At 39.5% G+C, this 22,598-nt stretch overlaps 2 protein-coding genes across 4 annotated transcripts in view; both read right to left on the bottom strand.

Moving 5' to 3' along the window:
- fbxl2 (F-box and leucine-rich repeat protein 2) overlaps positions 1-22,598 on the bottom strand; it is a 184,473-nt gene that overhangs the window by 19,930 nt on the left and 141,945 nt on the right. For all 3 annotated transcript variants that reach the window (XM_087986131.1, XM_043688900.2, XM_087986132.1), the window contains exons 11-12: positions 18,491-18,551; positions 15,391-15,435 (exon numbers count right to left, since the gene is read on the bottom strand). In XM_087986131.1, coding sequence (XP_087842257.1) covers positions 15,391-15,435; positions 18,491-18,551 — 106 coding nt within the window. The remainder of the gene's footprint in view (positions 1-15,390; positions 15,436-18,490; positions 18,552-22,598) is intronic.
- On the bottom strand, positions 12,815-14,083 carry LOC148150107 (uncharacterized). Its single transcript, XM_087985818.1, has one exon. It carries the CDS (start codon positions 13,867-13,869, stop codon positions 13,072-13,074), a length of 798 nt encoding a protein of 265 aa, XP_087841944.1. The 5' UTR covers positions 13,870-14,083; the 3' UTR covers positions 12,815-13,071.

Raw genomic sequence — 22,598 nt, 5'->3', positions numbered from 1 at the left:
TCACTGTCAGGTGCAGTGTATTGAAAGACACCTTGGTTTGAGTGGAAGATAAGTTAGACCCAGGTCTTTGGGTTCAGTTACAAGACTTTCAGACTTGAATAGAAGATCAAAGATATTGAATCAGCTGGGAAACAGTTAGGAACGCTGAAATTTACAACTTTTAATGATTCACAAATACTTCATTGAGAGAGGCAGCAAACCTCTACAGCAACTGACAGTATTCTTCCCACTCCCACTTTCCAGCTTGGAGGCAAAACAGAAATTAAAAATCCAGAGGCTGTCACTGGGCAAGCTTCTTCTAAAGTCCAACTTGTTTGTCTAGCATTCAAGGCCATAAAAATAATCTTTTAAAAGCTCGAGTGGGTTCCGTTTATCAAAGTTAGCGGTTTGTCCAATAAACAGCAAGTAGCTCTCAGTTCTCCTCAACTCTTGACTGTTGCAACAAAATTATTCTACTTTTCAGCCCAATGATACCTTCATGAGCCCAACTGTGGTAGATCAGGTTTGTCAATTAGTTGCCTATTAATTCACTGGGTGGGCTTCGAAGCAAAAATAATTTGTGGCACAGGAGGAGACCATTCAGCTCGAGTCCATAGCAGCTCTCCTTGGGAAAAATTCTCAAATCCCAACAAAATTATTTTCTTCAAGTGCTCATCCAATTTCTATTTGTAATGATTCATCATTTCCATTTCCACCACCTTCATAGGCAGTGTTTCTGGACATTACACTTGCTGTGTTAAAGAGATCCTTCTGATATACCCATTCACTCAAATCTTTAAATCTGAATGTTTTAATCCTGGTATGTTCAGCCAACAGTAGTACTTTCTCTTTGTCCACATTACTGAAACCAGTCATAGTTTCATACAGTTCTATCAAATATCCTCCCAACTTCTTTTGCCCTAAGAAGTTCCTCAGCTTTTCCAATGTAACCTTGCAACTGACACTCCAACTCCAGATCCATTCTGGTGAATCTCTTCTTCACACTCTCAAGGAGTCTCATATTGAGTCTAAAGTGTGGTGATCAGAACTGGATGGAATACTCTAGTTACACAATTTTATAACTAGTCAGAAGAATTAGCATAACATACTTGCAATTGTACGCAATTGTTATTAAATTGAAGGCATGCACTGTATCTTTAAGGGAGAGTGAATACTGTTTTGCACCGAGAGCTTACAAGCACCTGTGATATGACAAGATAGCAGTCTCTGTGTACTGGAAAATTGAAAATATGTTACATTTGGCTGTGAAATAGATACCAGAGTTGGTTGCTGTTTTGACAACAATTCTAATTTAACCAGCTTAAATTATGCCCTAGGATACTAATATCCAATTGCATTTGAATTTATTGTTTTGCCAACATCAAATCAATGAGATGATCCGATGTTAAGGATATAAAAATGCAGACATTTTGAAAATTGTTTACAGAGCAACTGCCATCAACACAGATCCAAGAAATTAGGAAACACTCTCTATCAAAAGTACCTTTTCATATGAAACATATTCGCAGTAAAAGATCAATGACTCTTAAAGGGGCACTTTTAGGGCAATTAGCACACAGGCAGCACACACAAAAAAAAAGACAACAACCCATAAAGATCTTCAGCCAGAAGAAAAACATTGAAGATGACAGTTGCTGTGTGGTTTTGAAATTAAGTTGATGTCATTTTAAACAAGTATTGTATTGGAACAGCATAATGTTGTAGAGTTGGAGACACGTCATATGCAGCTGAGAGAAAGGGGGAGGCTTAGAGTTGTGAAGAGTTGTTGTTTAATGCTCACTTTTAAAGTTAAAAAAGAAACTGAGGTTATTTTCTTAAAATAGTGGGATTTGGGAGTTCTCTGTCACTCATATTTTAACAGATTACAAGGTGAGGCGAGCTTTTCTGGGAGTTTGGTTTAATTAACAGAAGGGCTCACCAGCATGTCATAACACAATAAAGTCCAAGATCTTACATATTTTGTTAACCCATCTCACCATGTCCCTCAATCTTCAAAAGATCAATAGACATAAAAGCCAAGGCTCTTCAGTTCCTGCATATCTTTAATAACCAAGTCATTAAGCCTAAAAATTGCTTCCCCCTCCATCAACATGGATTACATCACACGTTGTTATATTAAATTCTATCTACCAGTTGCCTGCCCATGCTACTAGCCAATGGCCAATCTTCATTCATATGTAGGTTTTTTTTGGCTTTTGTAATAAAGACAGCACAAAGCATAAGTGAGACAGAACAGACTGAGGCGACCCACCACAAATAAGATAGCTCACAATTGCAGAGCAGAATGTTATGGCACATCAATGCTCTTCTCACAATCAAAGCAGAAGAGTCAAGGACCCCAGAATTTGTTGGGACCAAGTCAGTGCCAGATTGCAGAGGAAACAAAAAAAAAACGAACATTAATTCAATTAATTTGAAACATTAAATCAATTGATTAAGTTTCTTCCTTATAAATTTTGGAAAAATTAAAACATGGTTGTAAAGAAATAATGTTTGATACAAAATTAATAAGGTAAAAACAATGACTGCAGATGCTGGAAACCAGATTCTGGATTAGTGGTGCTGGAAGAGCACAGCAATTCAGGCAGCATCCAAGGAGCAGTGAAATCGACGTTTCGGGCAAAAGCCCTTCATCGGGAATAGATGAAGGGTTTTGCCCGAAATGTCGATTTCACTGCTCCTCGGATGCTGCCTGAACTGCTGTGCTCTTCCAGCACCACTAATCCAGAATACAAAATTAATAAGCCAAGTAGTAAGGCTGTCTTGTAACCTTTGCTGGAGTGAATGTACAAGGGCAAGATTGTGAAGCTATCAGCGAATTGCTACTCTCCTTAACCTCTGGCAGTTCTATCTCTGTTCCACCTTTAAATCACTTCCTTAAAACTTACTTCTTTGGCCAAGCTTTTTGTTCAACAACCCTAACATTTCCTTATGCAGCTCAGTGAGGTATTTGGTTTTAGAATGTCTCTATAAAGTCTCTTTTTATTTTGTTACATTAAAAGGCTCAATATGATGTAATCTGGGGAAAAAAAAGTGTTTGCACACCATCCAAGATTAAATAGTCTTTTAGCATAGACGTTACAATGTATGAATAGCAGCAGATAAAATGACTTTCTCTGTGCATTAATATGGTCATGTTTCCTCTGACTGCATCCCAAAATGCCTCACAACCAATCAAGTAATTTTCAAATGTAGTCACTGTCGCACAGAAAGTTATCAATCATTTTGCACAGCAAGGTTCATAAGCAGCATTTATACAAATGATCAGCTAACATGTGTTTTATACATTGAGAGCTTAGTATTGACCAGACCAGCTTTTATTCAAGTAACAATGAGAGTTTTATTTAAATGCAAGGAAGGGCAGGCTTTGTCAAACAATACATTTGACATCACTTTCAATGACACATTTTAAAGTTTACAGCAATATTAAACAAATATTTGATACATATCTGAACTGCCTTTAAATAAGCATTACAAGATTACAATTTAATTATAAGGTAAAGAATTTTGTGATTTTGAAAGCACTTGATATTAAAGAGCAAAAAGGAACCAGATTACTGGAAATATTGTAGAACAGATATGACGAGAATGTGGTCTGCGTAAAATCTATTCAGAATAATTAAATTAAAGTTTGTAATCGTATTTGGCAACCTGCATCAAAAACAAAATTGTGCTGGAAGAAACAAAAAAATTAAACACTATTTTCGAAGTCTGCAATGAAAAATGTACATTGTGATGTTTTAAAATGAAATTCAACAATAAATTATTCAAGAAAATTAGACACAGTATTGTAAAAATTATACATCTCCAAGGCAATTTGTAAAGTACGGCATGTTGCAGCTGTCATACACTCCTGATTGTTAGCTTCATTGTGGTTAATAATGGTTAAATCACTAATTACTGACATGTCCTTTCTTCCCTGTGGAATGCTCCTGCTGCAGCTCGAGGTTTAGACTGTGGAGTTGCTATTCTTGAGAAGACTTGCGCTGTAATCGATTGTTGACAGAAGCAAGTTGGACTAAATTCACTCTGAAGTCATCCTTATTAGGTTTGTCCCCAAAAGGTGCAACAATGACATATGAAGTTAATTTGCAACAGATAATCAAATATAAATTTGCCAGGACATACTGTGAGCTCATTTCCATTCAATCTTAAAAATATGTGTAGCCTAAATTTGTTCTCCTTAAGGCTCTACCCCACCCAAAAGTCTAAACATTTTTTTCATGTTCAATTACTTTCTGATATTAACTCTCAAAATTCTAGGTGACGTTGCAGATGACTCTTTGTTCAGGCACTGCTTCCCCTTCAGAACCACTTGCACAACTTATTTGCTCTCCACGAGACCACACTTTAGTCTGCTCCAACTGCCAAACTTTGAATCTTTGTCAGATTTTCAGTATCAAGGGCATTCTGGCTAAGTTCACAGATGATAAAAAGATAGGAGACAGACAGGTAGCATTGAGGAGATAGGGAGGCTTCAGAAGGTTTTGAACAGGTTAGGAGGTGGGCAAAGAAGTGGCAGATGAAGTACAACATGGGAAACTGTGAGGTCATGCACATTGGTAAGAAGAGAGGCATGGACTATTTTCTAAATGGGGAGAAAATTCAGAAGTCTGAAGTGCAAAGAGACTTGGGACTTCTAGTCCAGGATTATCTCAATGTAAACTTGCAGGTTGAATCAGTAGTTAGGAAAACAAATGCAATGATGGCATTTATTTGAGAGAACTTGAATATAAAAGCAGGGATGAATGTCGGAGGGTCTGGTCAGGCCACATTTGGAGTATTGGATGCAGTTTTGGGCTCCATATATCAGGAAGGATGCACAGACCCTGGAGTGTATTTAAAGGAGGTTCATGAGAATGGTCCCAAGAATGAAAAGCTTAACATATGAAGAACATTTGAGAACTCTGGGTCTATACTCAGTTTAAAAGGATGAGGGAGGAACTAATTGAAACTTACAGAATACTGAATGGCCTGGACAAAGTGGATTTTGGGAAGATATTTCCATTGATAGGAGAGACTAGGACCCATGGGCACAGCCTTAGAGTAAAGAGAAGACCTTTTAGAACGGAGATAAGGAGAAAATTCTTCAGCCAGAGAGTGGTGAATCTATGGAATACACTACCAAAGGTGGCTGTGGAGGCCAGGTCATTGATTGTATTTAAGACTGAGATAGATAGGTTCTTGATTGTCAAGGGGAGATAGGTTCTTGATTGTCAAGGGGATCAAGGGTTACAGGGAGAAGGCAGAAGAATGGGGATGAGATATCTATCAACCTACCATGATTGAATGGTAGAGCAGACACAATGGGCTGAATTTCTGCTATGTCTTATGGTTTTTTTTCTGCATCATAATTTGCCAGTGTTATATTCCTTTCTCCCGGAATTCCCTGTGACTGCAACACACATCCTTGATGTATTTGTTAACTTCTCCACTGTAGCCATTCAATTCTAGTAAACCTCAATTGTGGTATTCCTCTTCAGGTAAATCTGCCCTCACGGTTCCACTCCCAAACGTCCAGTGCATCTTTAGCAATAGCATCGCCACCTGTCTTTTGTAGTAATCTCTGAAGTGCCCTTTCCTATCCTCACTTATAGATTTCCCTTCAACAGTATTATCTTTTAGTATGCGGTCAGTGCATACATTAATTGCTTCACGACCTTTCTCTTAAATTATCCACATCAAGTTTAATAAGCAAAAAAAACCCATTCTTGAACATAATGGACCGATTTCATTTAATGCAATTTCAGTGATTAAACTTTATTCCCTTGATCCAAATTTTAGACTTATTTCCAAACAAGTAAAATTACAGCTGAAGACATGGTGACCAATAAGTGACTAACTAAAATTTAAAAATCTGCCCTCAGTCTTGTCCTCTCCAAGGAAACCTATACTAACATCTCCAAACTCTCCTCAAAACTGAACTCTCCCATTCCTGGAACAATTCTCATCATCCCTTTCTGCAGCTTCTTCAATATATTCACATCCTTCCTAAAGTATGGTGGCCAGAACAGTACACAATACTCCAATGAGGTCTAACCAATTATCCTACACAAGTTCAGAATAATGTGCCAACTCTCGTACTCGGTCTCTATTAATGGCACGTAGAATACCTTTTCTAAAAAAAAAGAAAGCAGCTCTCTTCAATTGCCTTGATATTGGAACCCTTAGTTTATCCAAATGACAATGATTTAGATCCTGGTATGCGGGGACAATTTTGAAGTTAGCACAAATGATACAAAACTTGGAGAATTGTAAACACGGAGGACACTGCAAAATTTCTAAAAGAACTTTTAGCTGGACAAGTCATTTTTGATGAGGCCCTCTGCGCTTGTACTGTATTTAGAATAGTACCTTTTATTTCAGGCTCTCTCTCCATGTATCAGCTCATACCCTATACTTCACTGCAATGAAATACTATTTTCTCATCCATTTCAACTTCTCAATGTCATCCTTTTACAATTGTTGTGCTTATAGTATGGTAGCTGCCAGCTTTTGTTTTAACCATAATCCATTTTTACATCTCTTATTTGTTTTTTCACCTCCCTTCTAAATCTTCTGTATTCAGCCTGGTTCTCAGTTGTGCGTACCAACTGACATGTGTCGTAAGCACACTTTTATTTCGTTTGTCTCATTCATCAGCCTGGTGCACTGTAATTATTTTCCCTATGCTGCCCTTTGAACGAATATATCTTGACTGTGTCTGATTGCCGCTTTGAAGGGATTGTTCAGCTACTGTTTCACCGAACAACAATTTGGATTCAGTCTGTCTATCAGACCAAGCTTCAGTCTTGCCCCATTGAAGTCGACTGTCTGCCAGATATCATTCTTACTCTGGATTCACCAACTTCATTTTTTACTGTTATCCTAAACCTTATGGGATAAACAATTTTACTCATTTCACCATATTTCCAAAAACTACGTCTTACCAGTGCCTTTGTTGGACAGGACACATACTGCTATATGAAATTCTCCTGGACAGAATTTGGAACATTTTTCCCTCACTACTCACCACAATGCCATTAACCCAGTCTACATGCAGGTAATTGAAGTCGCACATTAAAGTTGCTTTGATATACCTCTCTGCCATTTCCTTACTCCTCTACTTCCTTCCCATTAGTTGGGAATCAATAGACTAAAGCAAGCAATATAATTACACCCTTCTTATCCCTTAGTTCCAGCCCAATCTATTCTTCCCTTTAACCTTCTGAAAGACCCAGGGCGGCACTGTGGCTCAGTGGTTAGCACTGTTGTCTCACAGCGTCAGGGACCCAGGTTCAATTCCAGTCTCGGGCGACTAGTCTGTGTGGAGTTTGCACATTCTCCCAGTGTCCACGTAGGTTTTCTCTGGGTGCTCCCGTTTCCTCCTACAGTCCAAAGATGTGCAGGATAGGTGTATTAGTCTCGGGTAAATGGAGAGCAGTAGGGGAATGGGTTTGGATGGGTTACTCTTCGGAGGGTCAGTGTGGACTTGTTGGGCTGAAGGGCCTGTTTCCAAACTGTAGGGATTCCATATCTATTCTGGACTCCAATATTCTCCTTAGCCAAGGCCTTTGTAATTACCATATAATATCACTTGGCAATCTGTGCCTATCATTCCACAGTCTCATTAGCTATTCTCAATGCTGTCATATACATGTAGTGTAACCCCAGTTTAGACCTCTTTGGTTTTCTTTGCTACTCCAACTCCACCTATTAACTTACCACAATTTCTATTTCAGCATGACCTGTTTCGCCCAGAATTTCATGCACATGGGTTCTACTTTCTAATAGTCTCTCCTGGCTCCCACACTAGGATGATGAGCTACTTTAACACTCCCCAACAGTACCAGGTAATGGTCTGAAGGAATTTAGTCCCAGCTCTGTTAGGATACAGCCTATCTGGCTTGGACAGGTGCCAAATCGCCCAGAGTGTCCAGTGTCCCTAGAATCTAAAGCACTTCCTTTCTGCCACATATTTCCAGCCACTCATTCATTTTCCTTAACTTCCTAATTCTATACGCACATACACAGCTGGGCCTCCCAAAGTGCCGAAGTCCTGGCTCTTGCTGCAACCTCCAATGATCCATTACCCTCACCAATATCCAGAACAAAAATGCAATTAGTGAGCAGGATCTCTGGGAATTCCTGCAGTGCTTGCCTGTTTCTTTTGGACTGCCTGGCAGTCACCCATTCTCTATCTGCCTCTTGCCCCTAACTTGCGTGGTGTCCACCCTTCTAAATATGCTACCCACATGACTTTCTGCTTCATGACTGCAACTCAGTGTGGCTTTGGCCATTTTTAAATTGAAACTCTGAACTGAAGCTTGTGCAGAAATGCATGGGCTTGCTTAGGTTACAAGATGTGTCCACTTGGCCAAGCTGCACTGTAATACATTAAAGTAAAAGCAACTGAAAAATATAATCACCTTACTCTTGTACTATTAACTATAAATTGGAGATTCATACACAGCAACAATTCTTCACTTTTACTCACAAATCAGCTCACACTCCTTTGCCTCCAAATTTATACTTTTCATGTACTAGTATGGAAATGTACTTTTCCAAAATTACTGGTGTTGAAAAGCCATTTCTAATAGCATCTGCTCAGCAATCAATCAACGCATGTCTTCTATGTGAAATATGCCTTGTATTTATTATCAGAGTCAAACTGGGAAGGTTTAACCAGTATGAAATGGTCTGTTGGGGCAGTGTGCAGTTTAAAAAACTCATTTTCAGAGTGCACTCACTTCGGGATTTAATGAAGATACTTTGGATGTCAACACAAAACCAGTTCATCAAATCACAAATTTCCTAATTGGATTTAGACAGATATTTATTCCAATTAACAATGCCAAGGGTGTTTTGAAATTACTTTCAACTTGGATACAAATTGAGCAGTACAGGTTTTGTGGAGTTATGGCAATTGACCAAGGAAATGGAACGGTGTTTAAACACTCATTCTGGTGGCTACATAAATTTGTCAATATCCTATCGGAAACAGACCTTATTTAATGCATGCTTACTTTCCCCATCAAATGTTTGGAAAGTGCTTATACAGGTTGCAAAAAAAATGGTCCCTGTGGGATTTTATATTGATAGGCTCAGGATGAAAAGTGACATGGATAAGGTTGACTATTACCACCTGTGACAGAAGCAATGTTTTCTGAGAAATCAACACATGCAGGGGAGAAAAGTCCAGAAATGCAAGACTGAAGGAGTATTAGTCATCTTCAGAAAAATAAACAGGACATAGAGCATGAAAAATTAGGCCATTCCTTTCATTGTTGGCTGGGCTCACATGAATGCCCTAATATTGCCAAAATTCAGAGTATGAGCCATAACAAATTAAATTCTCTAGACCTATCTGAATCTGCCCCTATCTCCCCCTTCCCACCAATCACAAATCATCCTCGACTGTCCTGGATGGTTTTGAACTTGAGCGCTGGTGCAGCTAAACACATCCAGGCAAGTGAAGAGTACCCGATCACAATCCTGATTTGTGCCTCATAGATAGTAGATGGCATATAGGGAGTTAGGAGTTGACTTGGGCAGTGCAAAATCGTCAACCTCTGGTCACTTATGGCTTCCCCTCAGGATACCGACAGTAGGGGATTCAGCAAAGACAATGACAATGAAGATTAAGAATAAATTATGAGAGACAGAGTCATTGCCTGGCACTTTTTTGGTATAAAAAACTTATAACTCCATAGTGGCATGGTATATAGTGATATCTGGTATTCTCCCGTATGGGCGATCAGCTTTATTTTCAGTTCTCTTCTGCTATCACTATACCAGAGTCAGAGATATACAGCATGGAAGCAGACCCTTCGGTCCAACTTGTCCATCCTATATTAATCTAGCCCCATTTGTGATAATGCTGCTCCTTTAACAAGGTTATGTTGTCCTTGGTCTTTTCTTCCAAAGTGGTCGTAAAAGACAGACTCCGAAAAGTCTAAGTTTGAAGGGTTTTAGGGCCAGTTTGGTTATTGCAAACAGGTACTGCCCAGGCAAAATGCTTTCAAGTTTTTTAAAAACACTTGTACAAAAGAGAAATGGCCATTTCTCCAGCTTAGCTTTTCTCTGGTTTCATTTGTTTTTTTTTTGGCAGTCTGATTGTTCACTGAAAGCAGTCAGGCAGTTTTAAAGCTGTTGGACTCAAAGATCCTCCTCTCTCTGACATGTCTCCTGTAAGACCGTGTGTTTGATTTTACCTTTGGTGCCAAGGGGTAGAAGAGGTGACTTTGGGGGTTTTGCAAAAACTGATTAAGGCCAAGCTGCTGGAATTAGCAGACATTCTGGAGCTATAATTACAGCAATAGCTGAGCATTTCAGTTTGCTGGAATAACCGCAATAATCTTTTGATGGCTAATATTCAATTGAAAATGAAGCAGCTTGAGTTAGATGCAAAAGACAAGGAGAGGGCAGCAGCAATAAAATTTTGAATTATGTTTAAAAGCAGAGGAAAGAGAAAAACAAACAAATCGCTTAAACACAACGAGGAGAGAGAGAGAGAGAGAGAGAGAGAGAGGGAGAGACAGAGAGAGACAGGAACAGAGAGAAGGAAGGAGAGAGAGAGAGAGAGAGAGAGAGAGAGAGAGAGAGAAGAAAGCAAGAGAGGGAATTTGAAATTCAGAAATTGGCACTTAGACAGGAAAGCAGAATGAGAGTACTGCAGATGTTGGTGATCAGAATTGAAAAGAGTGGTGCTGGAAAAGCACAGCTGGTCAGGTAGTATTCAAGGAGCAGGAGAATTGAAATTTTGGGCATAAGTCCTTCATCAGGAAAATCAGCTTAAAAAGGATGAAAATGGAAGATGAAGGTAAGCTAGTGAGGAAGAGAGTGAGGATGAGCAAACCTATGGTAGCTAAAGGCCTGGTGAGACACTTTCAATATAGTCAAGATTAGAGTGGTGCTGGAAAAGCACAGCAGATCAGGCAGCATGTCCTTGGCGGAGTGGGAGGAAGACTTAAAGTGTTCAGCCACGGGGCAGCTGGGTTGGTTGGTGCAGGTGTCCCAGAGGTGTCCTTAGGAACCCTCCAACCACAAGGGATGAACTCAGATTTCTCCAGTTTCCTCATTTCCCCTCCCCCCACCTTGTCTCAGTCCCAACCCTTGAACTCAGCACCATCTTCCTAACCTGCAATCTTCTTCCTGACCTCTCCTCCCCCCACCCCCACTCCGGCCTATCACCCTCACCTTAACCTCCTTCCACCTATCGCATTTCCAACCCCCTCCCCCAAGTCCTCCTCCTCCCTACCTTTTATCTTAGCCTGCTTGGCACACTTTCCTCATTCCTGAAGAAGGGCTCATGCCCGAAACGTCGATCCTCCTGCTCCTTGGATGCTGCCTGACCTGCTGCGCTTTTCCAGCAACACATTTTCAGCTATGCTAAGTATTTGCATGGCTTGTCACCATGCTTGTATAACCTTTGCTTTGCAAAAGTCAGCTCCTCTTTTGCAGTCTGCGTGAGCACAGAATTTAGTGCAGACCGCAGTTCCGTAATCTTCTGTAGTTTGACCAACGAGAGTCTGTCAAAATAGGCCTTCTTGGCTGCCTTCAACCGTGCTTCAAGGAGATGTTGCTCTCACCCTTCTGCCGCTTCCTACTGGTGAAATATGACATAACTAACCCCCTGGCATAAGCTTTGGCAGTTTCCCAGAGAACAGATGAGCTATCAACCGAGCCTATGCTGATGTCTAGGAATGCCTGAAATTTCCTCGAGAAATACTCCACAAACTTACTGTCCACGAGAATAAAGGGGTCCATTCGCCAGTACCTTGAATCCACTGTAACATCCTTAATCTTAAACATGAGGTACACTGGAGCATGATCAGAGCTGGCAATATTACCAATCGTATAGGATGCCACCAGATCCAGGTTACTGCAGGGGTCAGAAAAAAATCAATCCTCGTGTGACATCTATGTGGATTGGAGAAAAACTTGAAATCCCTACCTTTAGGGTGGAGACACCACCAGACATCCACCAACCCCAATTCCCCACATAAACCCACTAACTGTTTAGTTTGTGCAGAGGGTATCGAGGGACTTTTAGGCAACCTGTCTACTGTGGGGTCCATGAGGCAGTTAAAATCTCCCCCTATAATGATGTGCCAAGTTTAGAAAAAGCATTTAAGAGGATGAGCTGGGGGACAATAAACATTTAAAATACCATATTCTTCCCCATTTATCAAGGCTTTAAGAATTACAACACATGTGTCTTTAACACATTCCAACAATTTAAATGAGATTTTTTTTTCCTAACCAATATAGCCACTCCCCTACTTCTGGTATTGAAATGAAAAATAAACTTGGTCAAAGCAATTCTGCTGTAAATTTAGATGCTCCTTGTCATTCAAATGTGTCTCCTGAAACAAAGCAATATCCAACCTCTCCTTTCTAAGACTCAAGAGTACCTGCTTCCTCTTAATTGGTGAGTGACTTCCCTTGATATTTCAGGTACACCATTTAATCAAATCATTGGCCATAATCTTCTGCAATTACATTTAAATTCTAGAGAGGAGGAACCCAAGCCACAAATTGCTGAGCCTTAGTGTCGCATGGACCACCAAATATAAAAACTACATAAACCAAAACCATTACATTTAACAAACATACAAAAATTATTAAAAATAAAAAACAACCAGAAAACAAGCCAACATATAAAAGCGCCAATAGCACTGAGTAGGGAAACCCACCCCCTGCCCGGAGGGGGCAACTACCCATCCCGAACTGCCCATAAATAGGCATCTAACCATCTCAACCTTCACTTCTGCCAGCGAGAGCCGCATCGCAAGCACAAGTTAAAAAAAATAAACACCCCATAGAATATCAATATGAATAAAAAAAATTCTTTTATTAAAAAAAAGGGGAATAAATATCTCACCCATCCTTTGGCATGTCCTAACTTAGAAATTTAAAACGTACACCTTAACCACCGCCAGACAAGGTTTGAACCAAATTATCATCAATAGAGGAAAAAAAAAGGGGAAAAAACAAAGCTCCAACCGGATTTCCTCCATTTCTTTTACAGAATGATAAACGCATACCCAAGCAACAATATTTATACATACTACAATTGTTTAAATTAGGTTAGTTTGTCCACAAAGCCTCTTGCCTTCTCCGATGTGCATAGATCCATCTAAGATGATCCAAAGCACTGCCAGATATCTCGGAGTACTGAATCCCAAGGTCCTTCAGCCTTCTCTTGACACCATCATACGATTTTCGTTTCTGGATCACCGCAGCTGAAAAATCCTGAAAAAACATGATCTTAGACCCCTCGGAAATTAGGGCCTTTGGATCCTTCCCCTGGAGTCTAGAAACCTCCATGACTCTCTCCTTAACCCGATAATGATGGAAACGCACCAGGAAAGGATGAGGGCATTGACGCAGACCCGATTTCCGCGCTGCAACCCGGTGGGCCCTCTCTATCTTCAATCCTCTCATGCCAGCCTCCAAGTCAAGGAATTTTGGAAGCCAATCTTCAACAAATTCCGCAGGCCGCTCACCTTCCTTACCCTCAGGCAGACCGATGATCCGAATGTTTTTTCTCCTGCCCCTGTTTTCAAGATCATCGACTTGGTCACGCAAATTATGAACCTGCGTCTTCAGGGCTTGGATCTCATCCTTGAATGAACTGGCATCAGCTTCCACCACTGTGACCCTGTGCTCCACCTCATCCGTCCTCTTCTCCAGGTCTCCCAGTTGCTGCTCATGCTTCTGCAGCATGAGAGAGACTGGAGCCAGCTTCTCTTCAATCGGTTTCCCCAGCATCTCGCGAGATTGAGAGAGCTGATTCACCAGGTCCTGGAGAGTAATCGGCTCCGAGGCTGCTGCAGACTGAGCTGCAGACCCGGCCTCGGATGCTCCTCCTCCCTTTTTAGGCATTTCTGGACAGTCGAAAATATAGGTAAGTCAATTTTTAAATGTTTCTTGGGGCTCCACAATCTTTCCAACGCCCCAAGAAATCCTGATGACCTGGGTTGGGCGGGTTAAAGGACCGTCCTGCTCCTGCTCCTACTGCGATGCGAAGCTCTGCAGTGTGATCTTCTCAGATCGTCGCCATCTTAGATCCCCCCTTGTACCAAATTTTAGTAGTGTGGCTGCTTCACTCACTGAGTTGCAAAAGAAAGGCAAGAAGTTTCAGTGGACTGTCAGAAGGCATTTGACAACCTGAAAGCGGTGTTAAACACTGCTCCAATATTAGCCACATCTAATCACGCAAATCCATTCAAGAGGCAATCGATGCAAATGATGTGGATGTCGACAATAAGATAGAAAGATCTATCGGGTTTTTCTCGAGGAAACTGAACATTCATCAGCAGAAATATTCAACAGTTGAGAAAGAGACTTTGAGCTTGGTATTGCCGTTACAACATTTCAATGTTTATGTTACCAATAACATATGATACTGACCATAACCCATTGAAGTTTATGGAGAAATTCAAGGACAAAAATGCCAGACTGTTGAGATGGAGCTTGTCGTTACAGCCACTCAATTTGAAAATTGTGCACGTGGCAGGACGAGAAAACGTGACTGCCAACGTTTTGTCAAGACTTGAATGAGAAATGGAGGCATTCAGTGGCAGGAGTAAAACAGACTGAAACAAAATGTAATAGCGCATGTTTGCATGATTACTGTCAATGTAATGTACATGGGCGCTGTAGAGTACTAACAGTTTAAGATTAAGGGGTATTAAAATGAAGGAATCTTTGGATATTGATTAATTTTTTTTTTAAAAGGGGGTAGGTGTGATGATGTTGCTCCTTTACCAAGGTTATGCTGCCTTGGCTTTTTATTTGCCACACACAGAGCTCCTAAAAGACACAGACTCTGAAAAGTCTAAGTTTGAAGGGTTTTAGGGCCAGCTTGATGATAGATAATGGATACTGTCTCAGGCAACAGGCTTTCAAGCTATTTTTTAAAAAAACACATTTGTACCATGAAAGAGGTGTGGCCAGTTCTCCCAGCTCAGTTTTTCTGATTTGATTTGGTTTGGTTTTTTGGGTAACGTGACTATTCATTGAAAGCAGTCAAGCAGACAGCAATGCTATGGAATGAAGCATAGCTACTCACCCACAATATGAACAACTGTCAAGTTTAAACAGTAAAGGACAACCATAGGGTTTCTCAAATTTTCTTCCAAAAATCTCTAATCAGAATGGATTTCTTCAGTCATAAATTGGGAAAAGCTATATACATGGACAATATAGTTAAAACAGTAGAAAATTATGTACCACAGGTTAAAGGACAAAATATAATCCTTACTGCCACCCAGTATCATCTTCCACAGACTACAACAAAACTTTGCTTATAGTTTTGAATAGCTACATAAGATATTTGCTATAAATGAGCGCTTAAATGCAACCAGATACAAATGAAATATCAAACTCAAAAGGAATTCTTACCAGAATACACTCTTCTAGATCCATTTTTTCAAGTTCATGACAATTCTAAACCAAAATTAAAAAACAAATAGTTTTAATAATAGCAAATTATGCATTTTCTGAACTATACAGATCTTAGTAAATTTAAAGAAAAGAAAATGTACTATGTACACTTATTGTTCAACTAAATCATATATTGCAGAACGACCTGTATGTGGCAATAACGCGCATTTCGGCAACGCAAATTCGCTGTAACGTGATTGACGCATTTGGGACGCTGTGCGCGCTTTAGAAACTTTTAAAACGTGTTGACCAACACATTAAGCATTGGTTCTAAAGCATGATTTTTCTGTTAAGCGGGGTTACACAAGAACTGACTGCATATTGATAAGTTAGTAAGGCCAGTAAAAAAAGAGCCAAGACCCAAGAGGTGCTGTTAAGTGGCTGAATTTAAAAGAGGAGAAGTTACATTAAACAGAGCCTTTAATAGATTGCACTTTTCAGTTCTATGAATGGTTCTAGTTCTTTTTTTATTCTGCATATGAAAGGGGCTTCGCTAACTGGGTCAGCATTTATTGCTCACCCCTAGTTACACTCAAAGTGGTAGTGAGCTGCCTTCTTGAGCTGCTTCATTCTTTTTATTAGATAAAGAACATAAGAGGCATTGGAAAAGTTACTGTCGCTTTAAGATGCTGCAGTCAAGAAAGAACGCCAAATCCTCTACTTCCTCAGAAGACTGAGCAAATTCGGCACGTCCACAAATGATTCTTACTAATTCTTATAAACCCACCATAGAAAGCATCCTATCTGATTGCATCACAATTTGGTATGGCAACTGCTCTACTCAAGAACGCAAGAAATTAGAGTTGTGAATGCAGCCCAGTTCATCACGAGTAAAACATTCCTGCTATTGACTCAGTCTACACTTTCAACTGCCCCGGGAAAGCAGCCAACATAATCAAAGACCCCACCCACCCTGGTTATATTGTCTTCTGATCTCTTCTATCAGGCAGCGGATTCAAACATTTGAATACATGTTCCAACAGATTCAAGAACAGCGTCTTCCACCCACCCCGTCAGACTTATGACCAGACCTCACAGTAGACCTTTCTCTGCACTTTCTCTGTAGCTGTAACACTATATTCAGCATTCTGTTCTATTAACCCGATGTACATATGCAAAGCATGATTTTTCTGGTTAACAAACAAAACAATACTTTTCACTGTATTATGGTCCTTGTGACAGTTACAAATCAAATGAAACAAGGACAGCAGCAGAATCAAGAGGATAAACTCATCAAAAGAAGCTAAATCGGCCTGAGCTCTTTTACCCAGGTGATTAAAAAAGACTGAGCAACGTAATAGATGTTTTTAAAAATTAAAAATGTTAAGATAGGGAATGCACAGAATTATTTCCAAATTTGATGAAGTCCAAACCTCAAGGTCACAAACCAAGATAATCACTAATAAAACCAACAGATTTAGGAGAAACCTCTGTACTCAGTCATAACAATGTTGAATGTACTGCACAAAAGAGGACAGAAGTAGCCTTTGATGGTAGTATGTAACTGGCTGTGACTGCTGTTTTCCAATTGCAACCACAATGCACTTTTCATTAAAATATACTTTGGGGTCAAGGCTGCTTTCAAGTATTTATATCCTTAACACTGGTTCCAACCCTGTTGGCCACTAGCCTCAGGCACAACCCAAGCTGTTAATAACTTCAGTGACATATTCAATCCAATTCTCGCTCATGAATACTGCCTAATTCCACTGCAATATCTTCTGCTTTCACCTCCAGCTCAGTTATTCAAAGACTTAGTCATACAGAATTAACAACTCCAGTGGTCTCAAAATTGGTCTCCCAGCATTGATCCTACATAAATCTCAACTCATCCAAAGATCTGCCTGAAAAATATCTAACAGCAAGTTCTACTTGTTCTTCACCACATTTTGATTTACATTGGCTCAAGATACTCTCAGGCTTAATTGCAACGCTCATCCTTATATTTAAATCTCACTATAATGTAAATTTCACCTGTCTATCACCATCCCAGCTCCATCATCACATTTTATAGATAGGAGGGAAGAATCTGAATGATCTTCCTTCACTCTAAAAATGGTTGTTATTCTCTATCCTGTTAAGGCTGCCACTGTGGCATTCCCTCCCAAATCCTCTGCCTTGCCACCTCAATCTCATTTTCTCACTAACCTTTCAGTCAAAAAAAATCAAATGTGGGTCAAATGCTGGCAAATGGGATTAGATTAATTTAGGATATCTAGTCGGCATGGACGAGTTGAATCAAAGGGTCTGGTTCTGTGCTGTACACTCTATGACTCTACCCTTTATTATTTGGAGTATTGTGTGTAGTTTCTGGGGTTCACCTTAGAAAGGACGTAAATGCATTGGAGATTGTGCAGAATTTATGTGAATAGATCCAGGAATGAGAAACTTCAGTTATGGATATATACTTTTCCTTGTTGAGAAGAATAAGAGGAGATTTGATAGAAGGCTTCAAAATCATGAGTGTTCTGGATTGAATAGTCAGAGAAACTGCTCCAGCTCATAAAACAAACAGCAGCAAGAGGGTACAGATTTAAAATGATTTGTAAATGAAGCAAGTACAACATGTTTAAAATCTTTTTCACACAGCCAGTGGTTCTGGAAGTGTGGATGCCTAAAAATGTGATGTCAGCACATTAAACAGAGGCAGTGGTTATTAGATAATAACGTGCAAGGGTATGGGAAGAAGGGAGGAGAATGGCACCGTCAAAATGCTCAGAGTGCCAATGCAGACATGGGTCAAACGGCCTCCTTCTGTACTGTAACAATTCTGTGATTCTCTTTATCAACTACTCACAAATGCAGGACTGTATCATGAATGCATTACCCCTACAGGAAACAATAAACCTGGATCTCATAGGTTTGGTTCAAAGTTAGCCTGATGATTTATGCTTGGCAAAACTGACAGAGGTATACCACTATTCCATTTGGGATGTGGAGACTGGGGAAAATTTCAATGGTTCCCTTTTTATCAATGGTACTTCTCTCAACCAAAGACAATAACATTCACCGAAAAAAAAAAACAAGATGCCAAAAGCGTATAGCCAAAAATACTTACCCTTGCTAAAACTGTAAAGCCAGCATCTGTCAGATGTGAACATCGTGCTACTTCCAAAATCCTGAAAGAATTACAACATTCAAATTATTTCTCGACTCTGTTCTCAATATATTGAACACTTTTGATTGATTAGAAAGATGATGTAAATTAATGTGTATTATCAAAATTAGAACAAGTATAAAATGAAACAATGGGATATCTATGAGCACAACTTTGTTGGATGGTCATTATGGAGAAAAATAGGTCCCTTTTTATGGAGATTAATTTGACATGCTTTGTCAATGCAATTCAAACCTGTGTCCAACATACACCTTTCTGATTATGAAGTAATTTCAAAATATATTGAAATTCAAAATATATTTGAAATTCCAAAAAAGGTACAGAATATTTTTCTCTGTATTATTCATCTTTTGCACAACACAAGGTGTAACTATGCTATCCTACATGCAGTTTTTAAAAAGGAGACAAATATTTGAGGTCAACTTTGAAGAGCAATTTCTGGAAGCTATCCCAAAAGCGCTTAGAAGCAGGATTGGCATTTTCTGATTTCAAACAAGGCTTTATTTTTGACTCAGGACAACACTCAACTCATTTTTTCCAACTTCCAGGAAAAGTTAAACCCAAATTAGAAAAGTCAACAATAAAAGTCTTAAGTATTTTAAAAAATGCAAGAACTGTGGCTGCTGGAAATCAGAAACAAAAACCAAAATTGCTGGAAAACCCCAGCAGGTCTGACAGCATCTGTGGAGAGAACCAGTTAATGTTCAATTCCAGTGATCCTTCTTCCGAATTGATAGTGGCTAAAAAGGGTTGGCATTTACAGAACCTCAATCACTCAAACATCAATTATCCGAATTTCGGATTATCTGAACAAGATCAAGGTCCTGATGCTTGGGTAAACTGGGTTATCCGAACAAAATACTCCCCGCCCGTGTCGTCCAGATAATCGACGTTGCCTTGTATACAAATGATGTGATGCACGAGAAGTAAACAAAAGATGCAGATTGAGCCCAAAGACAGAATAACAGTTGGACATACAAAACAGTAAAGATCAGCCTAAGAGAACAAGCAGCTGCTAATGGGGACTATTCGTGGCTGACCATGGGTTGTTTGGTAGCAGCCCAAGTGACAACAAGGCCTAGTCTGGGGGAGCTGGGGTAGGAACATGGGAGGAGGTGCTCAAGCCCTGAAATTGTTGAACTTGATTTGGAGTCCAGAAGGCTGCAAAGTTCCCAATATGTCTTTCATGTATATTTTCAATGTAGGTCAACTTTAAAAGGATACAATGATAAAATTTAGGAAATTTTTGGGTGTAAAAATAAAAACACCAAATAATCTACATTAAGCAGCAAGTAAAAGAAAGCAGTGTGCAAAACAGATTAAAAATTATCTAACATGCTCATATTTGTTTGGGTGTGGGGGGTGGTGATTCAATGCACTCTCAGTTGTCCTAAGACAAAGATAATGGTAAGCTTAGATGCTAAATTGGTGAATTTCTGCTGGAGCATAGTAGAGGGATAACTGGTCTTAATCTAAAATTCAGGGATAAAGAGAAGCAAATTTTTAAAACACCTTGTGGGATGTTTAGAATTCAATGAGAAAAAGGTCAATTGTCAAACCCACACATTAACAGTATCAGGATCCCACACAAACATCTGGGGCACACAGTCATGGACTAGACGCATAATCAGAAACCACATGAAAGGAAAAAAGGCAAAGGATAACTATTCTGTGGTGAATGGCTCAATACCTAAACATCTCCATCTCTTTGTCTTCCATGCAGGTCAAGCATGCTGAAATACTCAGCATCACTTCATCACAGCACCAGCAACATTTTTTTAAAAACTTGTCATCTTGATCGTCCCCTATAAGTTCAATCTCCACTTCCAGTCAATTCTCTGCACAATTTGCTGCAGAAATGTATCAAGCTTACATAGCAACACTTCCCAGTCCAACAAAGATCACACTATTCAAGAGGAAACCACATTGACGAATGGCAACAAATGATTGGGAATAAACACAACCTTCCCTTACCTTAATTTTTGCAAATCATGAGAATGAACAAATGTACATTGAACACTGCAATGTGGATGAATACCAATTGAGACAGGTAAGAAATAATCTATTATTGAAATGCATCCAACGGGTCAGAATCATAGAGTTATATAGCATGCAAATAGACCCTTTGACCCAACTCATCCATGCTGACCACGTTTCATAAACTGATTTTGTTCCAATTATTTGCATTTGGCCCACATCCCTCGAAACCTTTCCTATTCTTGTACTGGTCCAAAATGTCTTTTAAATGTTGTAATTGTACTCATCTCTACCACTTCCTCTGGCAGTTTATTTCATAGACACATACCCTCTGCGTGAAAAAATGCTGCTCCTCGAGTCCCTTTTAAATCTTTCCCCTCTCACCTTAAAACCAATGCAGTTTACTTTTGGACTCTCCTACCCTGGGGAAAACAGCTTGGCTATTCACTTTATCTATGCCCCTCATGATTTTACAAGCCTCTGAAAAGGTTTCCCTTTTTCCCTTTGGAGCATAGGAGGCTAAAGTACCAGCATATCCAGCCTCTCCCTATAACTTAAACCCTCTTGTCAAGACAACGTACTGGAGGAATTTAGCATGTTACAGACATCTCTGAAACCAAAATTCAAGCCAATCATGAGAAAAAGGAATTAAAAGATGGAAAATTGGAGAATAACCGATGGCATCTAATAACTAGATAAAAACCCAATCTTGAATGTATGCTTGAGATCACTGCCTCCTATTCCCAGGATTTTGAAACATTTCTGTACTTATATGCCTGATGCAAACATCAACAATTTACTTGAAGAGATAATGTTACCAAATCTACACAATTATTCCCCTGTTAAAATAACTTTCACCATTTTTCAAAGTGACTAAATTTAAACATGTATACAATTTTACTCAGCAATGTAAAAATCCTTTAGGCTTAACCAATAAGTTTGCATATTTAATTTAAATCCCATCCACTCACCATATTGCTCTCTACTTTATAACAGTTGTTTCCTCTCCCATTTGCAATCTAGATTCCAGTGACCTCTTGAGTTTTTGCTCCATATTGCCCTTTGTAACATTCCAGAAAGCCAGAAGAAGAAATCACTGAAGCCAGTCTTTTACTCACTTATTAACACTCGTTTCCAAAATCTTCAATTGTAAAACAGCACCTCCCAACTTCAATAACTATGGTTTAAGACAGCGTGTATTCACAGGGGCACAGGCAAATCCAGTTAATGCCCCACCCATCTACAATGGACCACAGTAATGCACAATTAGCACCTTCCAGAGAAGATTCCATGATTTGCTCCTTATTTCGGATTTCTTTTTCAAACTTAATGTTCCTTCCATTAACCTTGTTATGAGGGCAGAATGGCCTACTCCTGCACCTACTGTCTATTGATTCTCAGAATTTCAATTAGGTCACCACAAATACTTACATTTTTCAAAGTGACTTACTTAACTGTCCTTTTCTCAACTCTAATGTTAAATAAAGAAAGTCATATCTCATTTCTGTATATCAAGGTAAAAATCATTCTGATTATGTGATCAACTGGACATAATCTATTAAATGCAGACTGAATATCGAATAGTTATGATGCAGAAGGCAGCCATGTGGTCCATCACATTTGCACTGCCTCTACAAACAAGCATCATTCCTTTTGGCAATTACCCATTTTTCCCCATAACTCTATTTCACTTCTATTCAAATAATCACTTAATGCCCTCTTGTATGATGAGCGAGTCTATCTCTCCTGCACTTCCAGCTTGAATTCCAGACCCTGACCACCATCTTTGAGGAAAGTCTTTTTTGTTCATATTGTATTTATTTCTTATTTAAAATCACTTTAAACTTGTACCTGATTGCTTCTGATCCTTTCATGAACAGAATCAGTTTCTCCCCATCTATCCTAGCCCAAAGCTGTACAGATTAGGTGGATTGGCCATGCTAAATTGCCCCTAGCATCCAAGGATGTGGAGGCAAGGGTGGTTAGCCAAGCAGTTATCGCTGTTAACATATGCCTTTTTTCTTTGGATCACAGCGAAAGAAGAATGGCTAAATGAGCAGTAATAAATGAT

The sequence above is a fragment of the Chiloscyllium plagiosum genome, unplaced genomic scaffold (genome assembly GCF_037043375.1).
Source record: "Chiloscyllium plagiosum isolate Xiang-an unplaced genomic scaffold, Cpla_swu_hap1 HiC_scaffold_4, whole genome shotgun sequence".
In the NCBI taxonomy this organism is placed as follows: Eukaryota; Metazoa; Chordata; class Chondrichthyes; order Orectolobiformes; family Hemiscylliidae; genus Chiloscyllium; species Chiloscyllium plagiosum.
Note: the sequence above shows the minus strand (reverse complement) of the source record. Positions and strands in the feature narration are given on the sequence as shown.